The following is a 15,024-nucleotide window of genomic DNA, read 5'->3' as shown; positions in this document are numbered from 1 at the left end:
GTTGTCAAGTGACCTGTCATAAAGCAAATGACTCGTATTACGGAGAAGCGTTGTTTGCTTTATTAGTTTATGATTTTGTTTTTGAATGCAGCGAAAAAGCGAAATCAAGCATGGTAATATCACTTTCAGTTTCTGGTGAACGTTCGCCGCAGCGCATTTTTAACCTTCACCCTGCACCACAAAGCGATTGCGATCGGGTCGGGCATAACGGTTTCTAACATTTCACAACCACAGCCAGTGGAGAAAGCGCCCATTGAAAATGTCATCTGACTTGTTGCATCCAAAACCGCCCACTGCGTCTCACACAACTATCGCTTGACTGGCATTTCACATTTCTTGGCCTCACAAACGCCGCGGTCGATTTTTAGACACACGAGACACCGCTTGGGCATTGGACGGCGGGCGCCTTATAAACGTGTATAGTGCCTTCGGCTTCGTGCGTGAGCACGCATATTTGCGTAAAACCCGAATATTGTGATAGCACAAACGTGCAAACTGCCTGGCATTTAACGCATATAGGCAGTTACATTTTTTGCCCGGTGCCGAAAAGGCGCAGTATGCTCTTTTAATATACTTAAACTATACAACAACGTAATTGAATTACTGGTGCAGGTAATAAGAAAGTTTGCCACTGAACGAAGGGCATGATAGATGTAGTTAGGTATTAAAACGTATATGTATCATATGCAGAACCCTGCTAATGTTAAACAACAGCGAAATGGTGCATATCCATTTTGTTTGGTTATTGACCGGCAGTGTATGTTAGCAGCTAAACCCTAAACAGACCAATGAAGCTTGAAAAGATCAAGACGAGGGCGTGTGTCGACTTAAATACTTAACATGTCATCGCACGGTTGCCAAACTAAACAAGATTTTAGATGAGTAACAGCAATAAAATGAGTTCTTGGTACACATCTGCTTTGCTGGCATAACTGCTGCATTACGGCGACATTATTGGGACGATGTGTCAAAAATGACGTGAGCTTGTAGGGTATAGAAATGTCACTCCGACCGAAAGCTTCGCACAGCGAATTTACCTGAGTGTGGATCGCATGCCGATCGGGTCATGCTGAAAGGTTGCGCGACGTTCTCTCGCACTTTGACGCTACACTCGCATAAGCGCGCCATGCTTTGTTGTTAATGCTGTAATCACGCTGCTGTATAACTACCACTGCGCTGCACCAGAAGTTTGCCGCTGCTGAGGAAGTCTGCGCAAACTCTGTTCCGACAGATTTCGACGCGATGAATAAGCAAACGCGCTGTACGCGAACAGTCCGTGTTTTAACAGTAATATCACGCACAGCATCATACGAAACAAGCAGCAGAAGATATAGTAAGGTGCGCGTTATGTTTACGAAGGATTTCTGGTCATTGTGGCTAAGAATGGGAAGGCAATTATTGTATGCAGAGTATAGATGCTAAACCATATGGGACCATAAAGATGTGTCGTTTGCAAACGTCAAGTCAACTGCATGAAACAAAATGTGCAGCAGTTTTCATTGTGAGGTTGTAATGCTGGCCATTTCATATAAATCTTCGATTTTGATTTACATTTGTGCGCGCTAATAGGGATATGAAAGGTATTTACAAGGAAACTGTAACTTTGCTTTAACTTAACAATCCTATCTGCATAATGTTGAACCTAGGGATTATGGCTCGGGTCGTGTGCTGAAAAAAGGATGTTATTGGGCCACAACGGCGGCTGCGAGGCCAAGGAGAAAAGATACAGGCTAGCGACATGTCTACAGCCCTTCACTATTTATATTAGATGAAACCGCGTTGAACTGTTTGCCCCGAGTACTTGGAAACATATGCGATCGTTTCTGGAGGTAACGATATGCGGACGTATTTCGAGAAAGCCTAATGATTCCTGATGTATGTTTGGGAGTAGCAAGTGTACCTAATACTGGGCAGCGATGAAAGGATCATTTGCAACAGCGAAACAACAACAAAAAATATTTAGAAGTGCAGTTTTGCAGAATAGTGTAGAAACGTTGTAAGGCTTGGTATGCGTGCGTGAGATAGGTAACAAAATCATGCTCGAATCCTACCCTGAATGCGCATGTTTATTACTTCCTTGCCTTGTATGTTTCGTCATAAGTGCTGACACCACACGCTTACACAGCAGTGAGTCGGCCACTCGTGCGCGCGGGACCACATCACAACCGAACATACTTTTCACCGGTTTCCTTCCCACACACACTCCTGATGACGCAGTAGCAGCAGTAGCAACAACAACGAAAGGCCACAAGGCTTGTGTAACATTTAGTATGTATGGGAACGTGTTACGTGAGGCTATACCACGCAACAAACATTTGACCGAGTGTTGCCAAGATTTGAGTCAGAATGATCCTGGAAATACGTGAACAATCTGCGAAATACATGTCGGCGCTGAAATCTCTGTGCTGCACGTTATACAGTTGTTTATGTATAGAATTAGGAGTTTACAAGGTGATGTTAGGATGCGTGTGCTGTGTTAACGTCGCAATACTTGCTTTGATGTAAGTGGGCAAGACGCCTTGGGGCGTGTCAGCACTGCGGCGAGGACACTTAACGGGTTAAATATACGTTACGCGTCGACACGCATCGGAAACGGGCAATTTGGGAACTTGCATAGAGAACGTTAACGCACAGCTTATCAATCTTTATGCTAAGAAATATGTAGGGGTGATAAGTGGTAAAGGGTTTACTTGACTTGTGTGACATTTAAATTGGCATGTACCAAGTAGGTACGTAGAAATGTCGAAGGTTGGTTCGACTGTGTGATTCTGTTTGCAACTAAACCTTGTACTTAACTTTAGGGGTGAAATATGCAGGCAAGTAATACAAATTTCCCTGTACGTTATTTCCCATACAGGTTCTGCCGTTAGGCACCAAATTAAATCATTTTACCAGTTTGATTGCTTTTTGACCACCTTAAACGTGCAAAGTGGACATCATCGCCCCTTGTGATTTGGAACTTTCTACTGGGGAGTGCAATGGGCTGCATTCAAAGCAAAAAGCGAAAGACCAAACTCGGCAACGAGGACTCCGAAATGTTGAAGTCCCTCACCAATTTCTCCTCCGAAGAGCTGCAGAGATGTTTTGAAAGCTTTACAGAGGTTGGTGTTGACGTTTGTGGGAGGCAAAATAATTGTTTCATGGCTGAAAAGGTCATTAGTATAAATTTGAGTATTTTTCATTTACAAAGATAGATAGTTCAATTTCTTCAGTTTGTCGTGTCTGTCTCTGATCTATGACTATATGCTTGCTTGTGCACTGCTTTTATAAGAGACTGACTGTTAAACAACTTTATTCGCACGAGCTTTCGCGAGATCAATCATATCTCGCGAAAGCTCGTGCGAATAAAGTTGTTTAACAGTCAGTCTCTTATAAAAGCAGTGCACAAGCAAGCATATAGTCAAAGATAGATAGATAGATAGTTGTATGTAGTGTCGATGCTGCCTACCCCTATACGCAGCGAACATATGTGTGGTTCTTCCATGCTCTGTCGCAAAAGAAACGTAAATCGATTTCAGGAAACAGACGCAAGGGAACCTTTGCTAGCACAGACCAACATGGATCCACATCTTAGCGCTCGCTTTGAATGAATTGTTCCGGAAATATATCATACATATGTCCACTGCGTTATCCTGTTGATAAAAGCACTGGATGATACATCTTAATTGATATTTTCCCTTTAGGTAATTTAGGCGCATTTTGGTGTTGTCAACTCAATCCCAATAAAGAGTTACTTATATATTTATGGTTTTCTATCGTAACATTATGCCGTTTACAAGACGGCTATTGTCGCAAATATTAAACATTACATCATGTAGGGAAGTATAAGCTTTAGCAGCATAAGAGACCCCTAAGTAAGTTTTTATGCTAAGTGACAGGTGTGTTACCTCATATATAGACTTCAGCGAAATTTTGGTATAGCATTACCTTAACAGATGTTTTCGTATCTATTCCACGAACAAATATGTGCACAACGAGAATAACAACATATCTCTATGGCGGTTGTACGTTTGGGTTCAAATATATTTACAGCCTAATCCGCCGTGACATCCTTTTACCTCCTCTCTGTGCAACTTAAATCTGAACTGCGGGATAATCTGTTTCGTTTGGGTTATCGAACTTAAACAGAAGTAGAGTAACAAAATCTATACATGCTCGGACCAGTAACGGAACTGTTGTTTAACGTTCGTCACACACAAGCTGAAAAAACACATATTGAGTGAATGCATAGCTATGTTGGTTGTTATTTTATTGGCACGGATCGCTGGTTTAACTTAAAAAGGGTAATTTTTGTGCATTTGCAGGAATCCTCATCGGGAATGATGAACAAAAAGCAATTCGAGGAACATTATCTGAAAATCTTTTCACAGGACACTGAGCGAAAATTCTCAGACCACCTTTTCCGAATATTCGACTTTAACGGAGACGGTTGGTGAACTAAATTTTGTACCAAACTCTTTTAAAGTAAATGCAATATTATGACCACACAAACCAAAAATATTTCTTCTAATTTTGTTTAGGCGTAGCACATAACGTGTTGGTAATATATTGCCGCAAGTAGTTTGGATATTCATTGGTTGGACTTAAATTGCATTAGGGCGCGATCGCATCGTCAACCGCAGCTTTCGTGAACGAAAATAGCGACAAAATTCAAGCGTAAACGCTTTAAAAATTCTGCGGCAGTGGCAGATCCGCACCTTGGTCCCAAAAAGTAATCGATTTTCTTTCAATTCGTCTTGCCTCCGTTAATCATCTGCGCATGGGGGGTAAATGCATTGAAGGTTATACAATCAGCATTCATATTGATACCATTGGGATTCTGGACGGATCTCAAATCATTTCAGTAATTTCGTGCCTGACAGGAAGGTGGAGACAAAATCAATACTGCGGGTCTGCTGCAAATCTTTCTGCCCTCGGTAAATTTACTCCCTGGCAAGGTTTGGTTGACCTTGTGGTAAAAAAGAGGGTTTTATGAACACAGCATTGCTTTTACGTCGAGGCCGAAACTCAATATGTTTGTTTAAATATTATGGCAGACAAGGAAAGATATTGAGTTCGATAAGACTTTCAGTTTCGAAAGAGAGCGCCTGTCACACAATTTAACTTACTATGAGATGTTTATTGTCGCGTATACATGTTAATGTCAACATGTATGTGACAAAATAGAACCTTATGTCTTAATAATGCAATACTCATGAATAAAATATATAAAATGAAAGTCCCGGAAACTGCTATGATTTATGTTTTAGGAAAAGCATCATATGGCTACACCATACAACTTGTGTGTTAATCGACTTTGGTAATGTGGTTAAAAATGCAGGTTTCATCAACTTCAAAGAATTCGTTTGCGGTCTTTCTGTGACCACCAGAGGCACTCCCGACGAAAAACTCATGTGGACATTCAATGTTTATGACGTCAACAAGGATGGCACAATTACACGCGACGAAATGACGGAGATAATGAGGGTAAGGGTGCTTTGTTCTCAATACTGTAAAGTATTGATCATATGTAAAGTATTGATCATGAAGTACGACACGCATTGTCATACTCCAAAGCAGGCAGTCATTATTGATCTTCATCTAATGAAAATTGATAAGAAACCTTGCAAGATAAGAAGGCAAACATGTATTACAATCAGTCAGTATGTTTCCGTGAACTGCGTCCGTGAATGGGGATTGGGCACCCGGTGTCCTTTCGCTAAACCTGCCACTTGATTTCCCTACTCAAGGGAAAACTACATTCATAATGCGCAGTTAATGCCACGGGCGTCCATTCCAACTTGCTTACTGGTGCGTAAGGCACGGAAAATTGGTTGCTGTGCCCCAAACGGTGCAATCTCACACGTTGTGTTGGATTATTAAGTGCGCGGCCAAATTTGCTATTCGAGCGAACATCTTCATCATAATATTAAGTTTGTAACAGTCGAACATATAGCTTGAACATGATTGATTTTGTATTAGTACAATTTAGTCGAAACAAGTCATTGCCATGTACAGAACCAAGTTAAACAACGCCAAGTCCACATGACATTCAAACAAGCACATAAATTATTTTTTTCCTTTTTCAATGCAAAGCTCTCTTTGCAAGAGGCAAAGCGTGATTCACCCTATTACCTACTTGACTCCTGGATAGTCGTTTTGCATTGAATACAACTGATAACCTTTCACGGCTTAACAACGTGAGGCGTGCAACGGACAACGTGTCACGCGAGATATGCACCTCGGCTACTACTTTACGTCTTCTGCGTGTCATGTAACAAAGGATATTATGAATACGGCTATATTCGATGTAAACACAGCAATGAACATGATTATTACGACCAAGTCATTCATTCATTAGATGTCTGTAGAGATATTTTAAGAATCCGCGTAATTAGGGTGCCTTACTTTTTGCTCTTCGGACAACCTTTGTCCATTTGCGAGCCCGAAATCATCAACTAAATTATGCAAGAGATGCAACGATAACACGGCTGATTACTCGACCGCGAGGACCTAAGGGCGAACGTATAAATTTTATCATGCACTATATCTGTAACATCACAATATTTCCTGCCTAAATGCACATGTCATATAAAAATTACATTAATCGGGATTCTTCGTTGGATCTCATTCAAGTTGACAAATTTTCACTGAGAATGTTGAGGTCATTGCGCATACTACCACCACTTTTGTGATTAAATTCGCTGTGTTTGTAAGTTCGGTTGTAAAACGATTGTTACTATATTGTTGCAATCCAAACTTTAAAGGTGACCATAGCTCCCTGTCCATTTTTGCAGCTGACTGCTCTTGAATAAACTCAGTTACTATTGCGTGCTTACAGCCTATGTCACTTTTGGACCGTTCATGCAAATGTAAGTGGTAAGATTACATACTGATTTTGCCATCAGTCAGTGGCGCAGACAGCACGTAATTTTGAGGGGGATATATTTTATTGGGTTAAGGCGAGTTAAAATTTTGGTTTTAATCATCGCGCCAGGAAATGAAACACGGGTGGGCGTGCTTGGCGCCAAACCATCTTCATGAAAATTTAACTACGAATTGGGCGGGTGATTGGCAACATTGGTAAAGCGCGCCTGACCCATACATCAAGAAAATAACCTGATCGGAGTGGCCAGGATATCCTGGGTTCGAATCCCGGTGTGGTCAAAAACAAGTGAAAAAAAATAACTACAAATTGGACATTACAAATCTTTACAAAAGCAAAAAACAAACTTACAAATGTGTATACCTTAGATATTTGGAAGGGGGCATGGGCCCGATGCCCCCACCTTATCTGCGACAACAGGCTCAGTGCTTGTTTGCTCTCTTGACACACGTACCTTATGCTCCCGCTTCGGTTCCAATTTATATCCACGACGTCATCAAATGTTTGCTAAAACGTTGAGTTGCTACGAAACACGATGAATTATGGTTTATTTGTTATTCAACAGGCGATTTACGCCATCAACGGCATCACTGAACCGGAACAGCTGGAAAGTGGTAATGACGCGTTCGAGGGACTGGACAGCAATCATGATGGTAAAACCATAACGATTAGCACAAAATAATCGTTTCATTAATTAGATTTCGAGTATTGATATCTGCTTGTACAGTTTGTTGGGTACAGAGGTGGGACAGTTGGATCGTACCATGGCGTAATAATCACAATTTCTCAGTTAACGCAACAGTTTTAAAATGTTACGGCTCGTTTTTATTTATTTTTAATTCATGTTGTTCGTCGTTAGTTTGAAACAATACAGTTGGTATAGCGGACCATATGAAGCGAAACGCGCAGGCAAATCTTTCTTTGAATTTAGGAACGTCTTGCTGGTTTACCGAGGCAGTTAAACAGCCTGTTATACTAGAATGATTTGTGGGTTTGTTAATACAAACAGATGAGCTTTGTTTACAAATCATCTTGTAGTTATTGCTTTCATAAATTAAAATTTAGTGCCTTTTTCATTCGTTTGTGCACAATTTTTTTTACCAGACCGCGGTTTAAACCCAGGATGTCCTGGGCATGAATTCCGCTTTACGATTTTGTGTCTTGCTGGCGCCACCTAGTAACAAATTGTAATGTTCGCCTTATACATATTAATGTATATATATATTTAATACGAATAAGATAGCCAATACAATGGTAGATAACTTCATGCTACAGACGTTTCGATTGTTTTCTACAATCATTTTTAGTGAAATATTGCGCTTATTCAACTCCCCGCCTTTTTATTACTTATCGCAACTTCACTGTACCATTTTGCCGGTTCGCCTTCATTTTACACTGAAAATGTAATGTATATATATATATAGCTGCTAATGTTGAGCTACCAATGAGTACTATATTGCGAATGAGATTGTATGATTGCATCTTTTTGTCTCGATATATAAATGTGCGATCAAAACAGATGGGAAGTTTCACAAATAAACAACCCAACTTACCATTATCTACGTAGAAAACTTTTGTAACAAGATTTTTAAAAAAGTTTATTTTTTTTCAGGCTTAATATCAGTCGCTGAATTTATTAAAGGCGTAAAGCGGGATAAGCGGCTCGTAGAAATGTTAACACGGACAACGGATATCTGAAAAGTCATGGAAAAAAGGAAATCTTAAACACATCACGTGCTGCCATTTAAGGGTTACGCACTGCGCGCGTTTTGAATCAAAAGATAAACCGCCATTTGCAAGCATGTATAGCGTTGTAGATGTAAATTTTTCTGCAAACAATGCTGTTTTTGCAAAAAATTGACAAAACACTTTTTGTTACTTTTTTCTGCACAACAATTATATTTGCTTCGAAGAAGTTTCGGTTGGAAATACATTTGCTCTTTCCTTAGGCCTTCTGCATATTTAAAACGCCAATCAATTATGTTTATCAATGGGATGTCGAAACTATGAGGGTCATATTTGTGCTCAAACATTGTATGTTTTGCCACACATTTTTCCGCCATTTGAGATAAAAATATGAAGGTTGTCATAACGAAGCCTGTTTTGCACACGGTTTGCTGTGATACCAATTTTTCGCTTCTTTTCTGTCCACGTGTATAGTCCTATATTTTCTTCTCTTTCGCATTAATAAAGCCTTTCTTGTGCCGTGTCAGTACTATAGATCAAAACCGTTCTATTATCAAATTTTGTTCTGTATTCGTTTTTGATTTTTGACTCCTCATATATGACACTTCGTTATTTTTGTTTACGCTGGCGCCGTATTTACTGCTTGGTCGCGTCTATACACGTAACAACGACCAGACGTTTTGCGTCACATGACGTGTGTTCTTTTGAATTATTTTTGAATTCGGTATGATCTATAATGGTAGAGTAATTTTTTTATACTTAATACCTTATGATACCGTGTGGTGGCAGCAAAGCACTCATAGCACAATTCTATGGTAGTGATAAGGTTTTGTTAAAATTATATTTCTTTAAGTATTAATTCTCCATTTATGTTCCTCCAAAATTGTTCCAGATTTGTCCCAGGTTTTGAACTTTACCAATGCGCAACAAGCAGATATTAAACGCATCTGTAAGCTGTTTACGCATTGTTGGGAACAGTTCTCTTATTAGCAGCATGTCATAGTAACCGCTGGAATACAGTGTTTGAAGTGAAACGTAGGCCTATACACATACGGTTGTTCACAACCGTAACGCTTTGGTCGTTAAATTCCAATGACAGGTTCGCGCGAACCGGTGCGAACCGGCTGATTTCCACCACTGTGTTTACGTATAGATTAAAATTGTACAATGCAAGAATGGGCTTCATACAGTCGCAACCCTAGAGGGGGTCACACCCACATTTATAGGTCGCAAAGATTCAATGTCACACAAAGAACAAAGTTACTATAGTAGAGAGTTTTTCAGGCGTTGCCGCACCGTTTAATTAAACTGACCAAGAAACCTGAGGGGTTGGGGGGGAAATATTTTCCTGAGAATATTTAGTATAAGTACTGAAACTCCAGAAAATATTTTTAATACAGACACAGTACAGACCTCTCAACCCCAGGCAAAATAATTGTGCATTGTGTTAAAACTACCGTATTTACTCGATTGTAAGCCGCGGTTTATAAACTTTTTTGACCTACAGTTTGTGATGCTTACAATCGAGGGCGGCTTACATTATTTAATGTCACACCGATATTTTGTCTGCGGCTCTGCGTTTCAATGAAACTCACCTTTAACTCGCTCTGCCTTACCAATACGTTTTTATCAAACACAGTTATCAGCGTACAGATTTGTTGTTATATCTGACAATTTTAAACGACAGATTTGTTGACAATTATTGTTGTAGGGCACCTTCAACATTTACCTGCGGCTTACATTCAAGGGCGGCTTAATAATTTTTTAACACCATATCATGCGGCTTACAATAGAGGGCGGCTTACATTCGATTAAATACGGTACTAATTTAATAAATTATCACAAAATGAGTATCAAAAAACTTTACTTATTTCGGGAATATTAGTTACGGCTGATCAAACGTCACTGAATTTACCTAGCAATGGTCAACAAAGGTAATTATAATTATAACAGCAAAGTTACATTTATCAGGGAGGGTTGATTGACAAGTTGGTATCAACGCTTCCTGCATGACGTTGCAGGGAGACGAGCCGTGCCGAGGTTTAAGCAGAAACGATAGGGAACCTTTACCACGACTGCTGGGTCCATCTGTAGGTTGTGGCCGCTTGCGTGTTGATGAGTGCCTTTTTTCTAACGTTTTGAGCCAACGTGCATTGCGTGGTAACAAATTGCTGTTCATATACAGGCGATAAATGTGCTGGGCTTGGAGTTACGTCAGTATAGTGCCTAATTTAATACGAATATTGTCAATATACAGGAGTATTGTCAATATATAAAGAAGTACTGTCAATATATAGGAGTTTATTGTCTATACATAGAAGTGTTGTCGCAAAGCGTGGCGTCGGAGAGGCAAAAAACAACTGGGCAGGATTTGTTGCAAATAAGTCAATGAGTATAAGCTATCTGAATCTAAAGTTAAAACCAACAGCGCATGTCCATGCAACAGTATCTGGACTATATCCGTTGGTTTCAGTCATTTTGCGTTTTGTTTTAACGGGTATTGATTAGTTAAAGTGTTGTCAAGTTTTATGCCTTAACCTAACACAATACGAGTTTTGTCGATGATTTAAAATAGTTTCATCGCGCGACAAATCAACAATGTTTTTTTACTATATACGTTACGGTACGTAGGTTGACAGCTGTAAGCACATCACCACACTCAGCTACATTTAATTACGAAGGAAGTATCACCCAGACGAAGGTTACGCGGGGATGCGTTTATATTTTATGATGGATGTGTATACGAACCCAGTTTCATAATTGCAAAGGCTGAATCGAATTTAATCAGAATAGACATTAAAGAATGAGTGCATCATCGACCTCCTTATAAGGGCGTACAAAGTCCACTGGACACAATGCAAGCATCGAACGTGATTAAGTTGAATGTATGATTAAGTTACAACGAAAATGAGTCAATCCGAAACTGTAGTTGAAACAAACTTGAAGCAGTAGGGTGAAAATATATAGGAAACCAGCTGTTAAATTCCCGACGTTGTTAAAGAACGTTTTTGTAAGAATGTGTTGATAATGGCCGACGCCTGTGGATAAACGAAGCAACAACAATGGTAAAAGTATTCATTCAGCAGTGGTACAAAATTGAATTAAACTTTAATCATTGTTATCCGATTACATTTACACCCATTGGGTTGGGTTTCCTGCAACTTCCTCCTTCTTCTCGCAAATGTTCGTACATGCCAGCACGTAAACATGCAGTTTTAGTTCGACGTTTGAGTGCAAAGTTTTGCACACTACAAAATATAGCGCAGGATCCAGAGGGAATTTGCTCACGACAAAACCACTACATGACCTTGCAAGAGTTCATGACCTTGTAAAATAGGCAAAAGTTTGATGTGATGAAAAATACACGGCCATTAGAGGGCAAGGATGTCCCTGCGAAAAGCGGTAATAAACTACAGGTAATCCGAATACACCGTTGACAGTATTTGCAAAATAGTGGCGGATGTTTAATCAAAAACAGCAGATACAGATCTAAAAACAGCACATGGTAATTAAGAGTGGTATTAGATAAAGGCACAGTAAACTTTGTATTACGATGGGCTACAGCAGTCAGGTAAGAGTATAATACGTAAACCATAGTTTTTGCCCAAACAAGACAAATTTATGTATTTGATTGGACTTGTGTTGTCATTTTGAAGCATTAGAAATATTTTTACTTGGCACAAGTTTGGGTACAAGAACCGTTGGTGGTTCGAGAATAGTATCTACATAACGAAGTTAATTCGACAAATAGGGTCTGTCGAAGCATTTGTTCGAGCGTAAACCGCGCCAAGCCATGCGGAAAATTAACGCACAAAGACAGAGGAGATTCAACAACAAAATGGTCTGACGCTTACGCGGCTGCCGCGCTTTATTTTCCAATGAGTGATGTTTAGTTTGCCGACAAAATGGTTTGCTGCTCGCAGAATGTGCAACAAGCCTTAAACAGACGTGCTTAAATTCGCTATACGATTCAGTCAAGTTCACACTGAAACACCAGACCTGAAGTTCGCCATAGTAGCTTGCGTGGTATGTATTGTAACTGATATCAGAAATTGCAATGAAGTCAGGAATTGCTGGTCGTGAAACTTTGCTTGGATCAGGATTTTTTTGTTAAAAAAGTCCAAACTTTCTCTCAAAACCATTCACAATAGCTTAAATGGAAGGATGGGGTTTGTCCATTTGAGTTTGCGCTTGAAGTTTCAACATGATCTCGCAAAGTCCTATGTAGGTTATAAAACAGCACGTTTAAAATATTATACTTATGCGTTACCTGATATTTATGGAATTGATAGGGTCGTAAGTCAGTACCAGTTGCATGCAAACTTAGATGGCTTTGTCTCGTTAAAGCATCCGTGAACACTGTTTTATGTTTATACAGAGCATACATTATTTACCCGTGTTTTAATAATTTATCGCTATTTGACTCCGACCCTTCTGATATTACTGAACGTCATCGGAGTACTGCTGGAAAATATGGGGGCTGACCAGAGTTCATTGAATCCGAAGGACTTGGCCGACCTGTCACGCATGACGAACTTCTCAGACGAGGAACTGAATAACTGGTACAAGGAATTCAAGAAGGTCAGTAAGAATCAGGACCACGTGATTTATGACTACATAATGTAGATGCGTCCATTTAACAAAGAAATCATACATTAAGTGTGAAGATAGTTACGCCAAGATTGTATTGTAAATATGTTTCTACACAACGCCCTTAAACTCGTTACAAACGTTACAAATTCTTGAAAACAGGAAACGTCGAAGCGCTTCCTTACTCGCAGCGAGTTCATACGAATATTTGAAAAGCACTTCCCACATAGTGACCCCGAAACTTTCGCCGATCACGTATTTCGAACGTTTGACGTCAACAAAGACGGTAGGTGTTTCTTTTATTGTCGTAGGCCAACCTGTCGACCATACATGTCAAAGTATCCATTGTACATGTTTTGTTTGAATAATCAGGAATCAGTGTGAATGGATATTTTTCTATTGTTTTGCAGGAATTTGCTTGTAAAGATGTCTGATATGGCGCGTTGCGAAATTGCGTCCTTATTTCCAGTCTTTCTTCTTTATTTCAGATAAACTAAATTTTAGAGAGTTCATCATCGGCCTATCTTTGTCAATGAAGGGCGATTTTGACGAAAAGCTTTACTGGGCCTTTCGCCTTTATGACGTTGACGGAAACGGTTTTATAACGTCACAAGAGATGAAAGGCATAGTTGGGGTAAGTTAGTGGTCACCAGGCTTCATTATTAACAGTTAATCTCCAATTTAAACGGCAACTGATGCATTTACCCGATTGACATAATTAATTGTTGATCTAATCTATTTTTGTTTACTGATTACAATAGATTTTTTACACGTATATACCGTAGGTGATGAATACTAAACGCACTTCCGCAAACAAGTTATGATTATTTTCATTAAAACTAAGCTAATACGTCACAAATAGTGTTCACAACGTGGAGGAAAAAAAATTGATATATTTTGTTGCAAAGCCATGTAAGACGCCATTGGTTTACTCCAAAACTATAATCTAATAAAAAACTCCCTTCCCCTCCATCAGTTTTAATAGTTCAAATATTAATAAACACGTGTCTGATAATTTCGCAGGCCATGGTAGCAATTTGCAAGGAGCGGGGAATAAATGAGGAAACGCAGCGAGTATTCCAGGACATGGACGTTAATCGTGATGGTAACATTATATTGTGGTTGTTGCATTTTTACGATACAAGTTAGGTCTGTATAAAACCACCAACATGGACATGTAAAATTATTAAGGTTAGCGTGTTGGCACGTTTTCTGGAGTTGTGTGCTGTACCAGTATCATTATACCCTGAGGAAGCCTTGTTGGATAACAGGCGAAACGTCGGTGAATAAAGTTACGTTTTTTATTGTGCCAGAAGAACAGATTATTAAATTACATTAGGGTTAGCCACTACAGCATGTAATTCAACGATCAATTTATATTGTTTTATGCGAGGCATTTGTCTGTAGAAACCAAAGCAAGTTGTTTCAATAAATCGACTGATTATTATTTACAGGTAAGGTTTCCTGGGCCGAATTCCGCAAAGGCGTGAAGAGCAACCGAGAGCTTATGGAGTTTCTCCACTGCTCCGTACCCACAGCATAGAAAGCATCAACCAAGAAGTGTTTTAACAATTATTGTCTTTGTTTAATTACCTTGTTCCCGCGCGCTCAACGCGTCCAAACAGCCTTTAATCCGTATGCCGCGTTATAGCATATGCCCGCTTCACTTCTAAATTTTATGTCGGTTGTTATAATTTTACAGCTTTTTCGGGGAAAAATAGGAAACTGTATTATTGCGAAATTGTGTTTCGTTAGTCGCTTGTGCTAAACGGCTGTTGTTACAACTTATTTTAAAAGCAAGCACAGCTGTTATCGGCATAATATATCAATCCAACCCAAAAGCGAAAATAAAACTTATGTTTATGCTTGGTGCGTATAATAGA

At 39.5% G+C, this 15,024-nt stretch overlaps 2 protein-coding genes across 2 annotated transcripts; both read left to right on the top strand.

The window, feature by feature from the left end:
• Positions 1-2,861: 2,861 nt before the first annotated feature.
• LOC145903353 (neuron-specific calcium-binding protein hippocalcin-like) lies at positions 2,862-9,239 on the top strand. The gene is made up of 5 exons (XM_082991430.1): positions 2,862-3,101; positions 4,305-4,428; positions 5,321-5,466; positions 7,431-7,518; positions 8,478-9,239. Exons 1-5 carry the CDS (start codon positions 2,979-2,981, stop codon positions 8,561-8,563), a joined length of 567 nt encoding a protein of 188 aa, XP_082847556.1. The 5' UTR covers positions 2,862-2,978; the 3' UTR covers positions 8,564-9,239.
• Positions 9,240-12,933: 3,694 nt separating this feature from the next.
• LOC145903403 (hippocalcin-like protein 1) lies at positions 12,934-15,006 on the top strand. Its single transcript, XM_082991487.1, has 5 exons — positions 12,934-13,132; positions 13,304-13,427; positions 13,630-13,775; positions 14,165-14,246; positions 14,596-15,006. The coding sequence occupies exons 1-5, from the start codon at positions 13,025-13,027 to the stop codon at positions 14,682-14,684; spliced, it is 549 nt and encodes a 182-aa protein (XP_082847613.1). The 5' UTR covers positions 12,934-13,024; the 3' UTR covers positions 14,685-15,006.
• The last annotated feature ends 18 nt before the right edge of the window (positions 15,007-15,024 follow it).

Source organism: Ascidia mentula, chromosome 5 (genome assembly GCF_947561715.1).
Source record: "Ascidia mentula chromosome 5, kaAscMent1.1, whole genome shotgun sequence".
Lineage (NCBI taxonomy): Eukaryota > Metazoa > Chordata > Ascidiacea > Phlebobranchia > Ascidiidae > Ascidia > Ascidia mentula.
The sequence above is the reverse complement of the archived record's forward strand: the minus strand, read 5'-3'. Positions and strand labels throughout refer to the sequence as shown.